The sequence below is a fragment of the Ixodes scapularis genome, unplaced genomic scaffold (assembly GCF_016920785.2).
Source record: "Ixodes scapularis isolate PalLabHiFi unplaced genomic scaffold, ASM1692078v2 PGA_scaffold5__190_contigs__length_132052651, whole genome shotgun sequence".
Taxonomy (NCBI): domain Eukaryota; kingdom Metazoa; phylum Arthropoda; class Arachnida; order Ixodida; family Ixodidae; genus Ixodes; species Ixodes scapularis.
In genome coordinates this window covers 9196531-9220749 of record NW_024609880.1, presented here as the reverse complement: position 1 = coordinate 9220749, position 24219 = coordinate 9196531, and the positions used below count along the sequence as shown (strand labels likewise).

The 24219-nt window shown below is 50.3% G+C and overlaps 1 protein-coding gene across 3 annotated transcripts; it reads left to right on the top strand.

The window, feature by feature from the left end:
- Positions 1 to 9406: 9406 nt before the first annotated feature.
- Positions 9407 to 14260, top strand: LOC120842934 (BEN domain-containing protein 5-like). 3 transcript variants are annotated; one of them, XM_042293895.1, is made up of 7 exons: positions 9407 to 9504; positions 10245 to 10436; positions 10519 to 10643; positions 11875 to 12226; positions 12351 to 12421; positions 12728 to 12947; positions 14022 to 14260. In XM_042293895.1, exons 2-7 carry the CDS (start codon positions 10247 to 10249, stop codon positions 14165 to 14167), a joined length of 1104 nt encoding a protein of 367 aa, XP_042149829.1. In that variant the 5' UTR covers positions 9407 to 9504; positions 10245 to 10246; the 3' UTR covers positions 14168 to 14260. The 3 variants fall into 3 exon arrangements, with proteins under 3 accessions (XP_042149829.1, XP_040070097.1, XP_042149830.1); XM_040214163.2 differs by lacking the exon at positions 9407 to 9504 and having other exon boundaries at positions 9685 to 10436; XM_042293896.1 differs by lacking the exons at positions 9407 to 9504; positions 10245 to 10436; positions 10519 to 10643 and having other exon boundaries at positions 11053 to 11999; positions 12058 to 12226.
- The last annotated feature ends 9959 nt before the right edge of the window (positions 14261 to 24219 follow it).

Sequence of the window (24219 nt, the reverse complement as noted above, 5' to 3'; positions counted from 1 at the left end):
ATGTGGACATGTTGACTGTTGCAAACGTAGCTGCTCTCGGATGCCAACATATCCTAGACATTACTCACAGTACATGTGATACTGCATCATGAGGGAGGGACTGGAAAATGCTTTGTTGAACAGGTACTTTGTACTAGGCAGGATGTCCTTCTGGAACACGACATTGAAGAGCTGCAGGATGTCAACCAAGGCTGACACAGTAGGCCGGTGCTTTGCAAGAAATGACAGCAGAAGAACAAGCACTTCCGCTACGGTCGTTGGTGTACATTTGCAAATTTGAGTAGTCAAGTCAAAACCCTTGACGCTGAATGCTGATGGTGCATCAGAAACATGTTCAGTAGGAGAGCCAGGCTGCTCTCCTTCGCTCTGAATGTCCTTCTCTTCGCACTCTGAGCTCCCCGGAGAGCTAACTGAGAAGCTCGAAAGGCTGTCTGCGCTGCACGGAGACTCGGCCTCCTCACACATACTTTCAGTTTGCGGAATTTCACCCGAGAGCAACACCGGTGACATTTCAGCCAAAGAAATCTCACTCTGTCGAGAAGTTGGCCCACTGCAGTCTGTCTCACTTAGGTGGCCAGTGGTCAAACAAGCTTCAATCCCTTGTCCAGAACATGGCGGACCCTATAAAAGAGTGTTTACAGCAACAAATAAAAAAAGGCAATATACTGTCTCACATCAAATAGCATTGGGCATATCATCAACACCAATGCGAGCAGTATCAGGCACTATATTTTGCAAAAGACCTTCAGAGCGCAACACATGTGCTGGTGCAGCAAACTGTCCTTCGGAAGCCATTTGGCACCATGGTCGCTGACAGGCTGAAGCCACACGGGAAGCTGCGCCCCTCTTCCTCCTCCACCTCCACCTCCACCTCCACCCACCCACCCACCCACCCACCCACCCCCTTCACTTCCCCCCCCCCCGCCCGCCCCCCCCCGCCCGCCCCCCCGCCCGCCCCGCCCCCCCCCCCCCCCCCCCCCCGACAGCAAAAACTTTCTAGCCTTGATAGCACAAGCATGAATGCGTAACCGAAGCACACTTGTGCTTTGGCGCTTCGGAGGTAACGAGCGTCTACAGGAGGTAGAGCTTCTGCAGCACTCTACCCCACACCAACCAACCGTACATGAGACCCATTTCAGTGCTCAGGAGCAGACATACTCATATCTACAGGGTGAAACAAGGAGACGGCAGGCTCTTTAAATCGACCGGAAAATTCGGTTTCTTAACCTATCGCGCTACGACTTTGTGCAGCGTTGCCCACAGATGGTGCATTTTTTTTTTGTAAAATTTGCAAAGAGCGAACTTACCTGAGGAAAAAGTAAAGAAAGAAAAAGGCTTAGCTCCGACGGAAACTCAGCGACGCCACCGGTCTTCAAACAACACGGCGCCGTTTCGCACGGGACACAAGAGATGGCGCAACGAACGCCGTCAACGAACGAGCATACGGCGCCGAGTGCCAGCGTCAGCAGACAATCTTTTCGACTCAAAAGCAACACTCGTTCCGCAGGCGGCGACAGTCGCAGAAACAAAAACAGACGCGGTAACAACGAGGAACTGCAGTTCCTTGTCTGCTAAATACGCCGGCTCTCGGCGTCGTCTGCTCGTTCGTTGGAGGCAGTTGGCGTCGCGACCGCTTGCGCCATCTCTTGTCTCTTGTGCGCAACGGCGCCGTGTTTGAAGACCGGTGGCTTCGCTGCGTTTCCATAGGAGCTAAGCCTTTTTCTTTCTTTACTTCTTCCTCAGGTAAGTTCGCTCTTTGCAAATTTTACAAAAAAAAATGCACCATCTGTGGGCAACGCTGCACAAAGTCGTAGCGCGATAGGTTAAGAAACCGAATTTTCCGGTCGATTTAAAGAGCCTGCCGTCTCCTTGTTTCACTCTGTAGATTAAACCAGCAGTCGAGCGGGAAGGCACGTGAAAATTATGTTTCATGCTCTGAAGAACGTGCTCTTGCAGGGCATCCTCCTTCCCCACAAGATGGACCCCATGAAACAGATGCTGTAAAACTATTGCTGCTCGCGAGCCACAATTTCACTAATTAGAAAAGATTTAGAACTTAGTTTAACCGTACACAAATAATCCAACCTTTAAAGGCCTGGATTTGGACCCCTGGAATAGCCTGCACCAACATAATTTGATCCTCTCTGGTGGTGGTGCATAGCCTTTACAGTACTAATTCTACAATCAAAAAACAAGCGTTACCAGCGGGCGGAAACGAGTCGGCGCAGCTTCCAGTGCATTAACGGCACGCTTTCACCACCAGCAAGAAGAGCAGCTTTGACGTCACGTGCAAGCCATGATGGTCCCAGCCGGATTTAAAAAATATAAAGGCCGCACAATAAAAACGTTTTACAGTATTTGACAAAAATTAAGAAAGCTTGAACATGAGAAAGAACGGCACGCACAGTATGAGTTTAGGTTATAGGGACATTATATGTTCGATCGAGTAGCACCACACGTCAATTTCGCGCTTTCTTAAATTTTTTGTCCGTATTCCAAAGATTTCAATCTAAGGCGCCCAAGACGTCTTCGATTTCCAAGACGTCGTCGTCGTCGTTCTTGACATCGTCAAGGCTTTTGAGGTCTTGGGCCGTGTGGGGTCTTACATGATAGAATTTTCTTTCAGATTTTCGTTGCAAGTTTTCCCATACAAGTGCAAGTTTTCCCCTATTTGTGTCCAAAAAGCAAGTTGCAAGTTTTGCCATATTTGTGTTCAAAAAGCGACGAAGCTCGCCCCGGGGTGTTCGCACGCGCACATCGAGCGCCGTCGGGCAAGCTTCATCGCCTATTCGTCAGATATTCGCTCACAAAGCCCAGCCCAGAAGCACTGCAGCAAAGCATAGGAGCCGGAGGTTGGAAGCAGTGGCTCGATACAGAGAAAGACGAGAGCGAACGCACACGGTATTTAACAACGAAAGACCATGCATGAAGTAACGCTTGAAATGAACAAACTCACATCTCCACGATTGTGAGACTGCGCAGCTGACTTCTGCTCCAAAGGTCGCGGGGCGCCTTCAGCAAGAATCTGACAACAAAAAGATTTCGTCAATAAAATCTTACGGTTCACCGACTATAAAAGCCTACCTTTTCGGTCTGATGCCACCGAGCACGCGTCGACCGCGGCACGCTCTCTTCGGATAAAGGTGCCAGGTAACGTCGGTATTGCTTCGGCCGCTGCTTACTGGCCATAATGCCGTTTCATATGCAGAAGTTTCGGCAGAATCGGCGTAGCGCTTGTTTGACGAGCAATAATGGCGAAGAATGACGCGGGAAGAGCGGGAAGCGGGATTAGTAGCGGTACAGTGGCTGTAGTAGCGGGATTGGCGGGATGGCTACCCGGGGACCTGGGTACTTCGAAAACGTGAAACGCACGCCATCGCGCCATAAACCGCATTGTAAACAAAACCATCTTTACAGTCTATAGTGCTAATAACAACGTCCTGAACTAAATATAATTCTAAGTTGTAAAATGAAACTTAATTTTTTTTTATTAGAGTTATCCTTCTCTTCTGTATTTGCCATGGGTGTTAGGTGGCCGTCTCGCCATATTGTCACGAATGAAGGTGACGAAAAGCCAAACAGTGAACTGAAAATAAAGATTTAATGGGCGAACTTGTGCCAACCAAAAATAAATAACGAAGGAGCGTCGAGGTAGCGGAAAAGCGGGCGGCGGTTCGGCGGCACTACAGAGCGCTAGCGAAACTGGGACTGACTCGACAAGGTCGCGGGAGCCGCTTATCTACCCTGCGTCACTATCTCGAAAGTTCGGCAACGAAGGTTCGAGCGTCGCGCGCTCGGGGCGAGGATGAACTGGCACTTTCGAGAATAACAAAGCAGAAGGAAAGTTACGTCTGCTGCGAGAATGACCGGGAATCTTCTAGAAGACCGTGACCGAGCGTTGCCTTCTCGGCTCTGCGGGTGGCATTATCCCCCCTTTAAAAGTGCATCGCCCCGATGCAAAACGAAAGGAAAACGGAAATGGCTAAAACAATTACGGCGAAACAAAACAAACATGCAGTTTCACAATCCTAACGCGCGTAGAACGGCTTGAGTCGAACAACGTGGACGACTTCGGGTCGTGGCTGGCGGCGTCCTGATGGGCGAGTTCCGTCGGGGAGCACCTCGTAGTTCAAGTCCCCAAGGCGGCGGATGACCTTGTAGGGTCCGAAGTAGCGTTTTAACAGTTTCTCGCTGAGGCCGCGGCGGCGAATGGGTGTCCACACCCATACCCTGTCTCCGGGCTGGAACTCCACGTCGCGGCGGCGAAGGTTGTACCGGCCAGCGTCCACACGTTGCTGGTCCTTTATTCGAAGACGGGCTAGCTGGCGTACTTCTTCTGCTCGTTGGGTGACCAGCTGGGCGTCGTCAGTGCCGTCATCCGTCGGGTCGTGGGGCAGCATGGCGTCGAGCATCGTCGTCACCTTTCTGCCGTGCACCAGCTGAAAGGGTGTAATGCCGGTAGTTTCTTGAATCGCCGTGTTGTACGCAAACGTGACGTAGGGCAGCACTTCATCCCACGTCTTGTGTTCCACGTCAACGTACATAGAAATCATGTCGGCGATGGTCTTGTTTAGTCGCTCCGTCAACCCGTTGGTCTGCGGGTGGTATGCCGTGGTCCGGCGGTGGTCGGTGTGGCTCAGGCGGAGTATCTCTTGTGTCAGTTGCGCCATGAACGAGGATCCTCGATCCGTAATCAGGACTTGGGGAGCGCCGTGTCGGAGGACGATAGACTCCACGAAGAATTTGGCTACTTCCACGGCGGTCCCCGACGGGAGTGCTTTTGTCTCGGCGTACCTGGTGAGATAATCAGTTGCCACGATTATCCACCGGTTTCCCTGCGCCGACGGTGGGAAAGGTCCGAGAAGATCCATTCCAACCTGCTGGAATGGTGTAGTCGGGGGCGCGATCGGTTGCAAGAGACCTGCCGGCTTCGTCGGTGGTTTCTTACGTCGTTGGCATTCGTGGCACGAACGGACGTAGAGGTGGACAGTCTTCGGAAGCTTGGGCCAGTAGTATTTTTCTCGGATCCGTGCAAGGGTCCTACTGTAGCCAAGGTGACCAGATGTTGGGTCGTCGTGGCAGGCTTGGAAGATCTCTTCTCGAAGACTAGCAGGAATCACTAGCAGCCACGTCGAGTTGTTGTCCCCGAAGTTTTCTTTATAGAGGATACCTCTCCGGACGGCGAATCGTGGCAGGTCACGTGAGAAGGCTCGGAGAATCGTACCCCCTCGTCCCTCCAAGTGGTCGATCAATGCACGCAGCTCAGGATCGTCCCGTTGGAGCGCTGCCATGCCGTGAATGCTCACCGCGCCAAGAAAGTGGTCGTCGTCGTCGTCGTCTTTGGCACATCCGGCAGCTGACTCGACAGGGGCTCTGGACAGGCAGTCGGCGTCGCTGTGTTTTCGGCCTGACTTGTAGACCACGGTTACGTCGTACTCTTGCAGTCGTAGGCTCCATCGAGCGAGGCGTCCCGATGGGTCCTTCAGGCTCGCTAACCAACACAGCGAATGGTGGTCGGTGACCACCCGAAACGGAGTCCCGTACAGGTATGGGCGGAATTTCGTGATAGCCCAGACGACGGCCAGACATTCCTTCTCGGTCGTCGAGTAATTGCGTTCCGCGTTCGACAGCGTCCGGCTAGCGTATGCGATCACGCGCTCCGCACCTTCTTGTCGTTGGACCAGTACCGCTCCGAGTCCTGTATTACTGGCGTCCGTGTGGACCTCCGTTTCGGCTGATTGGTCGAAGTGGCCGAGAATCGGTGGTGACTGGAGCCGTCGCTTTAGTTCGTCGAATGCCTGTTGTTGTTCTTCACCCCAGTCGAAGTTCACGGTGTCCTTCGTAAGGTACGTTAGCGGCGCAGAAAGCTTGGCGAAATCCTGAACGAATCGCCGGTAGTATGCGCAAAGCCCAAGGAATCTTCGGACGGCAGTTTTGTCGGTGGGCGGTGGAAAGGCCGCTACGGCGCGAGTCTTCTCAGGGTCAGGACTTACACCTTCGTTGCTCACCACGTGGCCCAGGAACTTCAGTTCGCCGTAGGCAAACCGGCACTTCGTCGGCTTGAGGGTGAGTCCTGCGGTCCTGATTGCCTCTAAAACGGCCCGAAGGCGTCGCAAATGCTCGTCGAAGTTGGCCGAGAATACCACGACGTCATCGAGGTAAACGAGACAGCTCTGCCACTTGAGGCCTGCCAGGACGGTGTCCATGACACGTTGGAACGTTGCCGGCGCCGTGCACAGTCCGAAGGGCATCACCTTGAACTCAAACAGTCCGTCGGGCGTGACGAAGGCAGTCTTCTCTCGGTCCCGTTCGTCGACTTCGATCTGCCAGTAGCCACTCTTAAGGTCCATCGACGAAAAGTATTGGGAGTGGCGCAGCCGGTCCAGCGTGTCGTCGATGCGGGGGAGCGGATACACATCTTTCTTCGTGACCGCGTTGAGCCGCCGGTAGTCAACGCAGAATCGAAGCGTTCCGTCTTTCTTCTTTACCAGCACAACTGGAGAGGCCCACGGGCTGCTCGAAGGCTGAATGATGTCGTCGTTGAGCATCTCCTGTACTTGTTCATGAATGGCCTCTCGTTCCTTTGGGGAGACCCGGTACGGCGGCCGATGCACAGGGAGCGCGTCCTCGTTGGTAATGATGCGGTGTTTCGCAACTGTTGTCTGGCGCACCCTCGACGTCGTCGCAAAGCAGTCGCCGAACTCGGCGAGGAGGTCTCCGAGCTGTCGTCGTTCCGTGGCGCTGAGCTTGGGGTTAACGTCGAGCTGTGGCGGCACAGTACTGGACGGCTGACATGGCGAGGGCTCGTCGGAGATCGCGGCGATTTCGGCGTCGGCCCGGAGTTCCTCGACGTGTCCTATAGTGGCACCTTTCGTGAGATGCTGCGCCTCCGGTCGAAAGTTCGTCGCGAGGACCACACAACGTCCATCCTGCAGCTCTGCTACGCCCCTTGCGACGCCTATTCCTCTTCCGAGAAGCAGTTGGACGTTGCCTTCCAAAAGGACTTTCCCGCTGGCAACTGCGTCGGTAACGACGGGCACAAGAACACTCGACCGTGGCGGCAGGTTCACGTGGTCCGCAATGACTCGGACGGCGGCTGGCGACGTTTTGGATTCCTCCGGAGGTAGCACGGGCTTTCGCAGCGTCAACCTGTTTGCTCCAAGGTCGATCACGGCACCGTACTCACAAAGGAAGTCCATGCCAAGGATGACGTCTCTCGAACAGTCTTTGAGGACGACGAATTTGACGGGGCAAGACTCTCCGTAGATGTCCACGCGCGCAGTACACCTTCCCACTGGTGTGATGAGATGTCCGCCGGCGGTTCGTATTTTCGGGCCATCCCACGGCGTCATCACTTTCCGAAGGCGGCGAGAGAGCTTCCCACTTAAAACGGAATAGTCTGCTCCGGTGTCGACGAGTGCCTTCGCGTCGTGGCCGTCGATGGTAACGTCGAGGTTATTCGACACCGTCACAGAAGCGTCGCTCCTATCCGTTTCGTCGCTAGTGTGGGAGCCCTCCGACGTTAGTGGAGGATATTGGCGTCGTTCGTCACCGGCAATACCACCTCCCGGTATTGCCGCACTCAGTTTTCCCGGCGAGGCAAGGGGGACAGGCTTTCTCGGCGGGACCGGCGGAAGGGCGATGGCGAGCGTCGGGGAGGTGGTGAACGGAATCCTCGGCGGCGAGACGACTCAGGAGATGAAGAGCGGCGGAGGTAGTCTTCGATGTCCCGAGGTCGCTCTCCAAGACGTGGTCGAGGGTCGTTGGGCGCAAACCCTCGTAAGCCCAGCTGTCGGTAGGGGCATCGTCGGTAGATGTGGTCTGCTTCACCACAGTGGTAGCACAGGGGGCGTCGATCAGCCGTCCGCCAGACGTCAGTCTTCCTGGGCGCCGGTTGTTCTCGCCGGACGCACTGAGGTCGGTCGTCGAGACGTCGGAGGTACGGCGGTGCTGGTGTGTCTCGTCGTTGCGGCGCAGGAGGTTGACGGGCAGGAACTGGCGGTCGTCGAGCCATGGCGGCGTAGCTCACCGTTGGTTGTTCCGGTGGTGGCAGGTCGACGGGAGCCTCCTGCTGGAAGGCTCGCTGCACCTCCTCCCGCACTACTTCCGCCATAGAAAGCGAGGCAGGGCGATCGGCAGTGGGCAGAACCTTCCTGATTTCTTCTCGAACGACGTCGCGGATTATCTGCCGCAGGTGTTCGATGTTGATACTATTGACATCGGAGCGAGGTGGTGAGACAGCCGGAACCGTTGACACACCGGTGCGTCGTTGATAGTGCACAGCTCTGGCCAACAGCGCTCGCTCGATGTTGGTTGCCTCGGCCACGAAGCCATCTACCGTCGTCGGGGGGCTGCGGACAAGGCCACCGAAGATTTCACTCTTGACGCCCCTCATGAGGAAGCGCAACTTCTTCTCCTCGGTGGCTTGAGGGTCGGCGCGTGTACAGAGTCGTAGCACGTCTTCAACGTAGCTTGTCACGCTTTCGTCGGGGGCTTGTGTCCGCGTCTGGAGCAGGTCCTCCGCATTCTGTCGCCGGTGTTGGTTCGAGAATGTTCGCCTCAACTCGGCAGCGCAGATATCCCACGATGTAAGCGAAGCCTCGTGGTTTTCGAACCAGTGCCTCGCGGTGCCTTCCAGCGAGAAGTAGAGGTTCTGGAGGCGCTGCTCGGCGTTCCATCCGTTGTGGCGGGCGACGCGCTCATAGTGAAGGATCCAGTCCTCGACGTCTTCATAAATTTCGCCATGGAAAGTTGTCGGCGATCGGGGGGCGACGGGCAGGACAACGACGGGCGGAGCGGTCATCGTCGCGGTCTTCTTCTTTGATTTCCGCGGCGGGGGTCCGAGTTCAGGAGCTTGCCCTTGAAGACGGCGGCTGGCACGATGCTCTGAGTCTTCAACGGAAGGTCGTCGGGAAATGGGGCTTGTTGACCGAGTTCTTCTAGGGGTACGCTGCACGGGTTTTGTACCCCGCACCTCCACCAGAAATGTCACGAATGAAGGTGACGAAAAGCCAAACAGTGAACTGAAAATAAAGATTTAATGGGCGAACTTGTGCCAACCAAAAATAAATAACGAAGGAGCGTCGAGGTAGCGGAAAAGCGGGCGGCGGTTCGGCGGCACTACAGAGCGCTAGCGAAACTGGGACTGACTCGACAAGGTCGCGGGAGCCGCTTATCTACCCTGCGTCACTATCTCGAAAGTTCGGCAACGAAGGTTCGAGCGTCGCGCGCTCGGGGCGAGGATGAACTGGCACTTTCGAGAATAACAAAGCAGAAGGAAAGTTACGTCTGCTGCGAGAATGACCGGGAATCTTCTAGAAGACCGTGACCGAGCGTTGCCTTCTCGGCTCTGCGGGTGGCAATATCGCCAGCCGGAGTCGGCGCGCGGTTTCAGTTGAGCCGATTGAGCCAGTTGAGCTGCTAGTTTTGGTTGCATCACCTGCTGCGTATGAGCTTTCAGTTGCTGAAAAGACCGCAGGACATCTATTCCTACAGGAAGAAAGGGTAAGATTTTATTGCAGTAAAATATAGTTCAACAGCAGTTTGCGCCGGCGCATGGTTGGATCGGCGAAACGAAATTGCGATTCAGGCAGCAGTTTGCGCCGGCGCATGGTTGGATCGGCAAAACGAAACTGCGTTGCACGCGTTTTTTTTTTTTTTTCTTTCACTTCTTTTTCGTCTTCTTCTTCTTCTTCTTCTTTCATATTTATATATAAAGCGAAAAGAGTACGTTTTATCGAAGTGTGGTTTAGAGAAATGCGATGTGTGCACGGCGGGAACCTACACTTGCAAGCAAACCATGCTACGCGCGCTCGCTGTCGCTCGAAGGAATGTTAATCTCAAGTTCGAGCACGCACCTACAAGGGTTCATCGCTGAGTACTCGGCAAGCTAGGCTGATGAATCAGAGAAACATCGGAAGCAGCATGCCGGGGGTTGCCATCTTCTCGAAACCGAGTTTCGACTTTCGAGGCAGCTCGAAGAAACTGTTTTCGCTAAAACTGCGTTCGTTAGAACGAGCTTCTCTAGACCGCACGCTGTCACGGTTGATTAAGGCGTATAATTAATATAAAAATATTAATCGGGAATTGGTGTAGTCTCGTCTTGCCTTGGTGCTTTGTTTGTGTAATAAATTACCTCGCTGATCAGCCACATTTTCTCCACCACATGCGGATGTGACGGTTGGAATTGTTTGAACATAATGCGATTACTTCACATTAAATTCGATTGTATTCTTTTCTTACAGAGATGAATTTCGCATATGTGCAATATTTTACTGGAACAGCACGACCTAAGACTATCATCAGTACATCTGCAATTAAAAACTTTGAACCGAGAAGTGAGGATGACTACAAGAAGGGTCACCTCTATGATGCTTTGTTGACTCCAGACGGAGGGGAGCCGGGCTGTTTTAAAGCCCAAATACTACTTTTGGCAGGTGATATATATCAATGCAGTTCCTCACAGCAGCACACCAGAGGAGACTTGCCCTATATGTTATTGTGTGTACCACTTTGCAGACTCAAAGTCGTCGATCGAGGAGAGGATCAAAAGGGGCAAGAGGATCCCTCTACCTAAAGTCCTTGACCAGGTTGTTGAGCACAGCAGTTCGGAAGACGACCAAGCAGCTCTTCGGGTCGAAATGGCAAGCATTTTGTTGCTGCTTATCCTTTTAGAACTATCATAGAACCCCTCCGGTGCCTTCACATAATATGTACAAATGAGCTGTGTTGCCACGAAAAATTATTTACACTATGAAATAAAAGACTAAATGTCACTACAAGTGGTAACTGAATAAAACAATGGCCTTAACAGGTAAATACAGATTAAAGTATGAAAATTGATACTTCACAAAAAAAACTGATTTTAGCTGGTTTCTGGTTGAAATTAAAATTATATTGTTTTTCCATTTAGTCTGTTCGGTTTTTTGGTACTGTAGTTCATTATTTATTCCCTCATATAGTTTTAAAGCACACCTTGGAAGATTACAAATTTTCTGTAATATTCAGAGAAATGAGGTTAAGTATGACTGATACATCTTGTCTGGTGTAAAACAATATATAACAATTTTTGTTCTTTTTCTCTATTAAGAAAAACGAAAAGGTAATAGGTATGTATGTGGATGTTGTCCTTATAATTATTGTGATTGGTTGACATTAGAACCGTTTATTAGACAGTGTTGCAATTGCACTTTTAAATGGAGCTATTATTAAAGCCTTGCCGAATTTGAACAATTTATAAAAGGCTACAAGTTTTTAGATATAAATTTTGCCTTTCATGGCTTGACTGAAAACCCGCAAGCCAGACCAAAACGACTATGTGAGCGCAACATAACGCGCTCCTTCCAGTATGCAGTTTTTTAACCAGGACACAAAAGGCGTAATTTCAGCTCTGAATATCTAAAAGCTTGTTGCCCTTTTGCAGATTGTTTCAATTCGATAGTACCCTAACAATGGTTTGCTTAACTACAATTGCAACATAGCCCCAAACAGTTAATTTACAGATTTTCGTTAATTAGTCAACATACTAGTGATGTTTCTCAAAGGCTTGATAAGCCGAGTGCAGTAATGCAGTGAGAATAGCACCCAGACAATCCGTCACCTGATTTTCTTTCTAAAATTTCATTTAAGAAACTGCATAATTGAGTTTTACACAAAAATTACTAATTTTCTATATAATTTGCTGTGATTGAAAACATAAATTGTATTGGAAGAAATCCTTATTGCAATTATATACTAAATTTTTCTTTGGCAGAGCAAAGAAATGTTGGTGTAAATTACAATTATTATTTTGACAAGAGTGTCCATGAAAATGTGACCGCCAATGAAATCAAAAGATGCTGGAGCTTTCCCTACATGGTGCTTGTAATAGTGCAGGCTCAGCAGAAATTGAATCGTACAAGAGAAGCAACAGCAAAGATGAAGCAAATAATTTCAGAAAAGTTGTCTCAGAAGCGCAAGAACCCACTTTTCCCAGAGGCTCGGAGTGCCAAGCATGCCAGGTACGAAAGCCACAGTGATACAGACAGTGGGGATGATGGTGCTGTTGTTCCCAAAAAGTTGTACGACGATCTCCATCAGAAGTATCTTGCCCTAAAAAAAACTACAAGGGAACTTAAGGAAGACGTTGAAAAGATGCGGACAAGAGAGGCCAAAAACACAGACATTCTGGATGTGATTCTTGAGGGTGTAAACAGCATCAAATCAAAGCTCGAGAGCACTGGAGCAGGTGCGTATCTCTTTCCTTCTGAAGCATGAATTTTACAAAAAAAAAAAAAAAAAGCCTAAGACAACCATGGTGATTTAAAATGTTTAACTTAGTTTTTTTTTTTTCTTTTTTTTGCGCCGTCAAGGATGCTCAATAAATGCAAACACCAAGCATGATATCGTGAAGAAGGCTAAACTCAGAACTGACGGAAGAACGGTAAGCTGATGCAGCAAATTTTTTATAGCCTGTGGTTGCCGTTTTAGTTTTTTTAATATTTTGACAAAGTACTGGAAAGGACAAAATTATAAAGAAGCCACAAGCTAGATTTATATCTGCTCTTAAAATCTGCAATTAGAAAATGGCCGATCAATGTTTTAAGATTGTGGTCATGAAATAAAGCTGGCTTGAACTGTCGGTTAATTTGAAGTTTGTGTACTTGCTGTCATTTCCAACAGCTTCGTAGGATTACAAATGAAGCCTTTATTGTTTTTATTTATATTCATTGCTCTGCTTCATTTGCAGGTCTGTGTAAATGACAGTGTTACCCTTAGTTTGGACCAATGGGTCGCCTGTCAGCGACAAAAAAAAGAGTCCAAGTTTGTGAGGAGTCTGGCTACTGCCATATGGGGACGCAATATTTTGAAAAATCGATCTACGAGTGGCAAGGTGTCTAACCGTTTGATAAATGATGGAGGTGCTGCGAAGCCACCACTGACTCCAACAAAACTTAATGTGCTAGAAGGTGAGTAGCTTGTAGTTTACGGCACTTTCCGTGTTTACTCCGTTTTATCACTAACTGATTACATTCAACAGGGCCGCCATATTTCTCATGACCTGACTACAAGGTGAAGAAGAAGCAACAGATTAATATAACCAACAAATGGAGATTTTGGAGATGTTACTAAAAAAAATACTACACGAAATAATGTGCAGCGTATCGAACCTTTTGAACATTTATTTTTACCTGTTTGGTATATTATATTTCACAGTAGTGCACTAGATTTTTTTCGGTAAAAGTTGCATGCATTTAACTGGGCATCTTTTAAATATGCAGGGCATTTTTTCTTCCATAATTTTTACATGGGTGGATAACCATCACCTGTATTGACTAACTAACCAAAACCTGTTAAAAAATGGTTTAATGGGCATGTTGCAATTGGTGGTTGACTGTGGAGCAACTACCGAGGATATGCTGTACAGATAGTGACGAGATGACTAAAACAACTGTCACTTTTCTATGGACCATTATCGGCAAAACTTCCCAGATTCTTTTTGGTGCGCAGTTCTTGAGTTAGGCAACGAAAAAGAAAATTTTAACAATGAACGTTTCAAAGCGACAAATTTTTACGAATTGTCGAAATTGGGTTAGCCTGTAATAATGGCTATTTTGGGGGGCCCCCATGAGGCCCGCCACCCCCCCCCCCCCCCCCCCCCCGAAATCTTACATTTTGTTGGGACCTCCTCTCCCCCCTCCCCCTCATGCATCAATTTGTCATGGGCGCCCCCCCCCCCAAAACAAAATCCTGGCTACGTGCCTGATTGCAACATGCCTCATTAAACCACTAAATAAAAAGTTAATTGCCATATATTTGTAATTTGTCGACATATTCTGACAGTTATCCAGCCGTCTATGTCCGTCATGCCCACAAATATAAACTAAAGGATAGACGTATCTCATTTTTTTTATTTATATAAAAGATAAAAAGATATCTGCATACTGCAAGATTAAAATTACCCCACACTTAGGTTGTTTTAAATATTACAAATTTCTCTGTCAAAATTATGCAGAGTTTAATAGTTGCATTTTTTTTTCCAGCATGCTATGAGGACTGGCTACGTGAACCTGGCGCCAGTGGCGATGTGTTGGCTGAGCGGATGGCAGCAATGACCACACACATAAACAGCGCCGTACGTGACCTGGGCCGTGACGTGCGGCATGCGCTAGGTACTGACCAAGAATAACGGACCAAGTGTCTCTGGAACTATGCTTGTCAAGGACGACGCTTCCTATGTTTCCACATGTATTATTTCAGAAAAGTAAAATTTGTGTTTCAACACTGGAGTGTCTCTCACTTCGCCGCAAGGTAGGTTTGCTGTAGCTGTTTTTTAGTGTGCTTGCCGCATTAAAAGCAGCTACAGTAGACCTTTCCCGCGATATTTTCTGCCATTGAAATAATATTAAAAATTCAATGAGCATAACATACAAATCCCTTAAGGCGAGACGCGGGTCTTAAAATGGTAAAAAATCGCGAAATTTGGGGTTTTTCAAAAATCACATGTTTGGATAGAATATAGTCTGAAGTACCTGCCTGCGAAGTTTCAATGTCCTATTCGACGTCTAAGTATAAAAAAAACGATAAATACGATGCCTCCGCGACGCTCAAATCGCGAATCCAATGCAAAAAAATAGTCAAACTGCGCGCCCGCGTCGCTTCACGACCGATTGTCGGATCGCGGCCATCTTGGTCTTGTTGGGGAGCTGGTTCTCTTCCCTACGTCCTCATCCCACTCACTATCGCGACAACCTTGGAGAGCGTCCGCATTCCGCGGGTTTTCACGACCGGAATAACGATTGCTCATTGGCCCGCGCGCGTACGTCACGGGTACGTTGTGCCGCACGCGCCTGTCATAGGCCAAGACGCGCCCCTTTCCACTTTTGCTCCTTTCCTCCTCTTGGCGCGCGCGCCTCCAGCAGCGCAAGGGGAGCGTGGAGAAGCGTCGTCTGCTTCGTTTTGGCCCGTCGCTTTGTTCGTTTCGCGGCTGAGTGCACGTTGTTTCGAAATCGTTTACGTTCGCGTCGGACATCGTTGGTTTCTCGCTACGAAGTTGCGGGAGTTTTATTTCGAGCGATCGAGATGCCGGGGGACTCTCGATTGAAAGAGAGTACGCGGCGGACGTTCGGCAGGAAGACGCGACGTGCGTGGAACAAGCGGAAGACATCACCTGCAAGTGCGCCGCTACGATCTGCGCCACTGCCGAACGCATTGGATCTGCCGGGACCATCGGCTAGCCTTCCCGTTGACGATGCTGCGGCCTCAAGCTCTGGTCCGGATGGCTCAAGTTTTGCCGGCACCACTCGCGTCGACTCTACCTACTACTCTACGGCCGAGCAAGCGCAGCGCGCCGAGCGATCGGAGCAAAGCAAGCGCGTTTTATCGGAGAAGTCGGCGACCCAGCGGAAGTTCGATCTGCTTGAAGTCAACGGATCATGCCAAACAAGCGATGCCGGGACCCAGTTTGTCATCGTCGACATGAAAGTCCTCAACGACCTCTTCGCGCACGCGAGGTGTGGAAGCTGCGGTGTGGGATCTCTCACGCTCAGCAAGGCCGCGGACAAGGAGTACGGCTTGGCCGTCAAGCTTGTGCTCGTCTGCAGCACTTGCGACTTCCAGAAGAAGCAGTTCTCCTCTCCCAGGGTTGCTGGAACAGCAAAGATCACTCACTCCCTTTGAAGTGAACATGAGGGCCATGAAGGGGATTCAATCCATTGGCAAAGGAGTGACAGCCTTGGCAAACTTCTGTGCCTCCATGAACATTTCTCATCGGGGCCTGCACCACAAGACGTACCAGGGACACCTGAAAACGCTTGTGCGGGCATGTGAGAATGCAGCAACCGACAGTGAAGCCGCCAGTGTTGCTGTCGTCAAGGGGCTCTACACAGGCTTTATGAACCCCATTGGCAACATCGATGTCATCTTCGACGGATCATGGATGACCCGAGGACGCAGCTCCCACATTGGTGTAGGCTGCATTGTGGAGTTGTACTCTGGCCTCGTCATCGACCATGTTGTGTACTCCAACTTCTGCCTTGGATGTGCCTTGGGACCGGAGCCCGAGGACGATGGCTACAGCGACTGGTACGCAACCCACGACTGCCAGAGGAACATTGACTGCAATGCTGGCCGTATGGAGGTGGAGGCTGCGCTCACAATGTTCCAGAGGTCTCTGACCAAGCATGGTCTCCGCTACACCACCGTCCTTTCGGATGGGGACAGCCGGACATTCCATGCCTTGTCTGAAGCGAAGGTTTACGGCTTCATCAAGATAGAGAAGAAGGACTGCGTGAACCACGTCCACAAGCGGATGGGAGCTGCCTTGCGCAACGTTGTTGAGAAGAAGGCACAAGGCGAGTCACTTGGTGGGAGAGGAAAGCTGACACAGGAAAAGATCAAGAAGATCACTAACTATTACGGCTATGCTCTCAGGAGCAACAGCCATGACGTTCCAGGGATGAAGAGGGCGGTGGAAGCCACACTCCTGCACATGACCTCCACAGACGGCGCCCCAGACCACAGCAAGTGCCCCGAGGGAGCGGAGTCCTGGTGCAAGTACAACAGGGCCTTGGCAAACAGTGAGCCTCCGCCGCCGCACAAGAATCCTCTTCCGGATTGTGTTCGGGCTGCACTGGAGCCAGTGTTTGAAAGGCTCAGCAATGAAGACCTGTTGGCACGGTGTAGTGAGGGAAAGACGCAGAATGCCAGTGAGAGCCTGCATTCGGTGATCTGGACGCAGACTTCAAAGAATGCGAATGCCTCCCTGGACAGCGTGAAGAGGGCTGCGGCTGAAGCTGTTGCTGTCTACATCCAGGGAAGGAGAGCGACCAACGAGTCCATTGCTGCAGGCCTGGGCTACGCCACCGGTGACTGCCTTGTCCGCCGAAGCATCGAAAAGGACAGTCTCCGTTTACGTAAAGCAAACGCGGTGCACCAGAGCAGCAGTAGCGTGAAGGAAAGGTTCTCCAAGCGACACCAGGCAGGAGCATCACGAGATTACAGCCCAGGACAGCTGTAATGGCTTTTTCCAGTGCCATGTGGAACAAAGGCCCTTTTCAGGGCCAAACAAAATTACGTTTGGAGCTTGAAACTCTTGCTTGCCTCTCCCGTTGTCCAAAGTTGTCGGGTCATCACTTTAGAAGCAATTTTTAGCCTATATCAGTAATTCTTCACCATTTTTGCAATCTTCTCAAAAACAAATTATTGCAATTTTTAAAATTATTTGTTCAGAATGCACTACACTACATCTTGATAACTATTATTGCATAAGGGTTTTCACATAATTTATTGTAGTCAGCGTCGAAACAGGAAAATGTGATTTTATCAACATTTCACTCGTTCTTTACTTCTTTCATATTTTTTTTCCGAATGTTCCCATAAATGGATTACATCATCTTTTATGTCAAGTTGTTCATGAAGACTTACACTACACCTTGGTGGCAATTATTATTTATCATTGTTCACACAATTTTCTATGTTCAATGTCAAAACTTTAACTTTGATTTTCTCATCTTCATGTTTTTTGTCAACGTGCTTAGCCTTACGGGGGTTTTCATGAGGTTTTTATTGTAGCATTTTGAAACTTTTTATACCGTTTTATTCAGAAGGGACTGGACTGTGGAGTAAAGCTATTTTTTTGCAGTTTATAATGACAACGAAAATTTTATGATAAATAATGCGACCTCATTAGTGTCATAATTAGCATAATTAGTACATTTTTGTATTATAATGTAATTTTGTGAAAATATAAATAGCTTTATAATGCATGGCAGACCTTTAGCTATGCATCTACATCAATAAAAAAAAATATTTTTGTTCGAAATGGCCTTAACGACCCGTAAGAAATTAACCAAATTAGGCAACACTATTTTTTATAACTTGAAAACTAATTGAGATATTTTGAAACTGATTTCATATTTGAATTGAGGAAGAAGGAACACATATGCACAGTGATTTTCATTAGTATAGCTGCAAAAATAAAATAGTCCATTTTAGAACCAGTGTCTCGCCTTAAAATTTTACATTACTGCTGCTGGATTTTCACTTCTTCAGCTCATTGATGCTTATTCGTTTCTATCCTGCATTCTCATTCAAAACGATTGAATCCTCCTTACAAAGCACATAACCGCTCGTGGCAGTCTGCCTATTTTGCTCATTCGGGCACATTCATTTTCGCACCGAAATACATATCCATTTTGTCTCATTTTCTATATTCAGCTTGTGGGTTTCTAGGGTAATTTCACATTCAAGTTTCATCGGGTTGCTCATTCATGCACATTGGTTTTGGTGCAAAAATGAATGAGATTTTAGCTCTTTTTTCCAGCAGGGTAGAAGATGTCCATGGGTGAGATGTTTATGTCTAGTCCGCAATCGACACAAAATAACCTCGTAAAAGCGCTCACGATGCCTGCAACGTTTCCACTCAGTTAGAGTTCTTTTGATGATGTGAAGCTTATTGTGAGTGTCAGTGTCCCATTCCTCTTGCCAGTTCTTTGTTATCTGCCTTCGTAATTTTGCTCTATAATCAGCACTTGGTATCGCAAAAATGTCAACATTGCTATCAGCCAAAGTTGCGGCAGCCCGATCGGCCTCTTCATTACCAGCTATGCCCATGTGGCTGGGTACCCAGCAGAACTCAATGGCTAGTTTCCCCTCCAGTGCCTTAAGCACTCGTCGGTGTAAATCTGTTACAAGAGGGTTCTTTTTCTTTCCTGCAGATTTAAGGGCTCTTATTGCACTATGTGAGTCGGTGAAAACTACTCTTTAGGGAATTTATGTTTCAAAATGTGCTCAACTGCCATTATTACACCATAGAGTTCAGCTGTGAACACTGTGGCATCTCAATTTATTCTTTGAACACTCTGAATGGACTCCAAAACAAAAGCGCATCCAACATACTCTGCAGTCTTGGTGCCATCTGTAAACTAACTATTTTAATTTTCATAAATGGCATGCATTTCGAGAAATTCTTGTCTTATGACATCTGCAGACACTACTTTCTTGTTATATTTGGTCAATGAGAGATTGCAGTTTATTTCATTGTTCTTCCAAGGGGCCAGTGGTTGCTGGAGTTCAACAGAAGGACCAGGTGCTTCAAGGCTATGCTGTTCAGTCAGTGTTCTTATTCGTAAAGCAAAAGGTTTTGTGACAGATGGTCTATTCTGAAAGGTGCAATCATATTGTATAGTTTGTATGATGGAGTGGACAGGATTGTTTGGGGAAGAGCGAATTTGCAAAGAGTACTGAACACTAAGAAACAGCCTGCGCCTCTCAAGAGACCATTCATTTGCTTCTGCATATAAACTTGGCACCGGTGATGTACGAAATGCCCCCGTTGCAAGCCGAATACCCTGGTGGTGGACGGGGTCCAACATCTTGAGAGTTGTTGCTTTGGCTGACCCATACACGGTACACCCATAGTCCAAAGTTAAGCGTACAATTGCTCTGTAAATGCGCAAAAGGCAGACCCGATCTGCACCCCAGGACTTGTGCGAAAGAACTCTCATAATATTTAGCTTTTTCTGGCAACTCAATCGGAGCGATTTAATATGTGAACCAAAAGTGAGCTTTTTATCAAAGGTGACACCGAGAAACCTATGTTCGGCTCTATCTGGCAGTACTGCCCCTGCCGAATTCAGCGAGGGGTCTGGAAATAGGCCTCTTTGGGAGAAACAGACAACATTTTTTTCTGTCGAAAACTTGAACCCTTTTTGATCGGCCCACTTCATCATTCTATTGATAGTCATCTGCAATTCGCGCTCGCAAATGGAGAGATTACAAGACGCATACCAGATCTGCACGTCGTCGACATATAACGAGTGCATAACATTTGGTGGTATCACCTGTGACAATGAATTGATTTTTAAGAGAAACAATGTCACACTGAGAACACAGCCCTGAGGGACACCATTCTCCTGAACAAAAGAAGCAGAAAGTGTAGTTCCTAAACGCACTTGGAAGGTTCTATCTTTTAAAAAGTTGGCAATGCAGTTGAACATTCTTCCCCGTATACCAACATGCACAAGATCCTGTAAAATGCCATACCGCCAGGTGGTATCATAGGCATTCTCGAGATAAAAAAACACAGAAAGGTAGAACTGTCTGTTAACAAAAGCTTCTCTGTTACCAGTTTCAAGGCGGACAAGGTGATCAGTTGTTGACCTCGAAGTGCGAAAACCACATTGAAAACGACTTAAAAGACTTGCTTTCTAAAATAAAAATGAGCTTGTTGTTTACAAGTCTCTCAAGTCTTTCCCAGACAACTACCTAGTCAACGCAATATGGTGGTAACTAGAGGCATTAGATCTGTCTTTTCCTGGTTTTAAAAGGGGACTATAATGGCCCTTCTCTCCATACACTATTAAAAAATTTAAGAAAATCAAACGAATCAGCGAGATTGGTTAGCATGCTGTAATGTACTCTATCGGAACCTGGGGCTGAAGGCTTTGATGATGCAAGAGCGTGATGCAGCTCAGCAAGTGTAAAAAGCTGGTTGTACTCTTTATTGTTGCACCCAACAGTAACAAGCCTGACCTTCTCTGCCCTTGCCTTGTGGCTTAAAAAGTTAGTGCTGTAATTTCCACATCCTGATATACTTTGAAAATGCCTGCCCAGAATGTTAGCCTGCTCTTCCAGAGACGGGGGTATCACCGTCTGGTGACGAAATTAAGGGAATTGAATACTGACGGTAGTCCCCGTCTATTTTCCTGACCCTGTCCCAGACAACCTTGACACGTGTGGAGCTATTGAGGAGATTGGTAGCCGTCCGTTCGAGGTCTTTTCGGTTTAGACGGCACCACGTGACACAGTAGCGACGGCCGCGACATAATATCCTGGGCTCCGTCCTCCGCGGATTTCATGGTCGCTCTCGGTTGTCTGGATTACCAGACAACATTGACACGTGTGGAGCTATTGATGGAGAAGGTATAGCCAATCCAGGACTTCTATTTTACCTGCTTTCGGACATAGCGTGCAAAAGCACGCTTTTGCTCAAAAGACAAGACATTTAGAGCTGTTGGATATCGGCGCAGAATTCCCCAGAATTTATTTTGTGTTTTCTTTGCTTCACAACGAACGCTCATCGTTCTACCAAGGCTTAGGATGTTTAGGTAAATAGCCTGTCGTTTGGGGGATCGAAATCCGTGCTGCACCTATTGAGATTGTTGTGATGTGGTCATTTACTTCATCGACAGAAAGCGTGTCAAGAAGGTCATGGGAGAACACAGCAGTCTTTTGAAAAAGCTCCCAGTTTGCGGTTTCTAGCCTCCACCGGGTAGCACGCGACTGCAATCTCGGCAGGAGTTGCGTTGGGGCCAGGTGAACCGGGAAGTGATCTTTGCCATATGGGTTATCAATCACATTCCACTGAAAAAGGTAAATATATCCGGGGAACAAATGGAAAGATCGATACAGGAAAAAGATTGGTGAGATGTGCTGAAATATGTTGGTTCACCGGTGTTAAGCACACAGAGTTCCCTTGATGAGATGAAACGTTCAATCACTTTTCCCCGACTGTCAAACCGTTGACTCCCCCGAAGGGGGTTATGTGCATTAAAATCACCAAGTATAAAAAAGGGTGTAACAAGTATGTAGCGCCCCCCTCCCGTCCGCCCGTCTGCAGCCGCTTGGCTCGGCGGGCAACATTGATCACCGCGCCCAATAAACACCGTTGAGCGCAGCCGCTCCGGTCAGTCATCGTCCACCCTCAAAACTAGGCTGCGTGTCGTCTCTCCTCGGCAGGTGCTTTGGCCCCCTTCGTCCACGTTCCAGAAAGATCGTGACACTGGCGACGAGGGACCGTGGCACTGGAGGCCACCAACGTGCACGGTTCGGCCCACGCCGCCGAGAGAGTCGCAACACCGCCCCCCGCTCCTGTCGCCATGCCGCTGTACGGGAGGCTCGAGCCGTTCGAGGGACATGGGTCCGCCTGGCCAGTCTACGAAGAACAGGTCCACGTGTTCTTCCGGGCGAACGACACGCCCGAAGCGAAACAACGGGACATCTTCTTGGCCAGCTGCGGGACCCGCGTCTTCAGCCTCCTGCTCGACCTCTTCAAGCCGGCCACGCCGCACGTCAAAACGCTGGGTGAGCTGCTCGCCACGCTGCGCTCGCACTTCAGCCCGGCGCCATATCCACTCTTATGGAGCGGTTCCGCTTCAACAACCGGAGCCGCTGGGACGGGGAGACCCTCGGGCAGTTCGTCGCTGCGCTACGAGGGTTAGCGAACACCTGCGCCTTCGGCGACCAGTTGGACTCGCTACTCCGGGACCGGTTCGTCTGCAGCATCAACAACCCCGCCATGCAGACGCGACTCCTGGAGCTTCCCGACCCCTCGCTGGACGACACGGTGAAGGCAGCGCAGGCGATGGAAGCCGCAGGTAAGGACGCCAGCGAGATAGAGCGTGCTGGCGGCTCACCGTCGACGGAAGCGGCGGTGAACAAGATGGCGGCAAGGAGCGGTGCCTGCAGCTGCTGCGGTGCTGCCCACTCCTCCTCACAGTGCCAGTTCGTCCAAGCACAATGCTTCACGTGCGGGAGAACTGGGCACCTCGCACGTGTCTGCCGAGGGGGGGAGGACGAGCGGCGGCCAGCAGCAGCAGCAGCCTGGTTCAAGCCCGGGTTCCAGCCAAGCCCGCGGCCAGGGTGGTCGTCGCAAGAGAACGCGGCGGGGACGAGCGGCACCAGGCCCGGGTTCGTCTTCAGCCAGGGTCCACGTCGTGGCCGAGGACCCGCAGATTTTCGACGTGTGGCACACCAGGAGAATTTCATCCTCTGTGCCACCTTACTTGGTGTCAGTCAAAGTCTGCGGCCACCCCATCACCATGGAGCTGGACACAGGGGCCAGCGTGTCGGTCATGCCCGGGAAGCTGTTCAAGCGGACCTTCCCTGGCGTGTCCATTGAGGCGTCGGACGTCATGCTGCGCAGCTACTCCGGGCAGCTTTCCCAGGTCCAGGGTCGGGCTCAAGTCAGCGTTCGCCTTGGCGACAGGGAGGCAATCCTTCCCCTTTACTTAACCAAGGGGTCGTCGCTGACGCTGCTGGGCCGGAACTGGATTCACTCGCTGGGTGTTCGGCTGCTGGATTACCAAGAAGCTGCGCTGCACGTGGTGAAAGACGTCCCGAGCTCGGCACCTTCGCCGGCACGACGGTCGGCATCTACGTACCCGAGGGAGCCCGGCCTCGGTTCTTCAAGCCGCGTCCGCTGCCGTTCGCCCTGAAGGACGGGGTCACCCAGGAGCTGCAACGACTGCAGCGAGAGGGTATCCTGGTGCCCGTCAAGACCTCCCTCTGCAAGTCTCCTCTGCAGGTGGTCCCCATCGACGATGGGGACCACCTGCAGAACCTGCGCAAGGTCCTGACACGACTACAGGACGCCGGTCTCAAGCTGAGGCTTAACAAGTGCATGTTCCTGACCCCCAGCGTGGAGTACCTCGGACACATCATCTCCCAGGCTAGCCTGGCCCCGGCTCCCCGCAAGGTTGAGGCCGTGCTCAAGGCGCCGAAGCCCAAGAGCAAGAAGGAGCTTCAGAGCTACCTCGGCCTCATCAACTTCTACAGGAGGTTCCTGCCCAACCTGTCGACGCATCTGGAGCCGCTGCATCGCCTACTTCGTGACGGTCAGCAGTGGGCCTGGAAGAAGGAGCAGGACTTGGCCTTCCAGCACAGCAAGGAGTTAATCGTTAAGGCTCCAGTGCTGGTGCACTTCGACCCGGCCAAGCCTGTAGTCCTCACTGTGGATGCGTCGCCGTACGGGGTAGGAGCCGTCCTGTCGCACCGGGGTCAGGATGGTCAGGAACGCCCTGTGGCGTTTGCTTCTGGTCGACTACATGCGGCAGAGCGACGCTACAGCCAGCTCGACAAGGAAGGCTTGGCCCTCATCTTCGGGGTCCAGCGCTTCCATCAGTACCTGTGGGGCCGGCAATTCGAGGCAGTCACGGACCACAAGCCGCTGCTGGGGCTGCTGGGGCCAGACAAGGCAGTCCCTGTGCAAGCATCGCCTCGTGTGGTACGCTGGGCCTTGACGCTAGCTGCCTACAGCTACAAGCTGGTCTACCGCCCTGGGAAGGACCTGGGACCTGCCGACGCCCTGAGCTGCCTGCCCCTGCCGGAGGTGCCTGCTGCCGTTCCAGAGCCAGCTGACGTTTTCCTGCTGGAGCGGGCCTACCCGGGGGTGCTTACCAGGACTGCAGTGGCGCAGGCGGCCAGCCGGGACCCGGTCCTGTCTCAGGTGGTCAAGGCGGT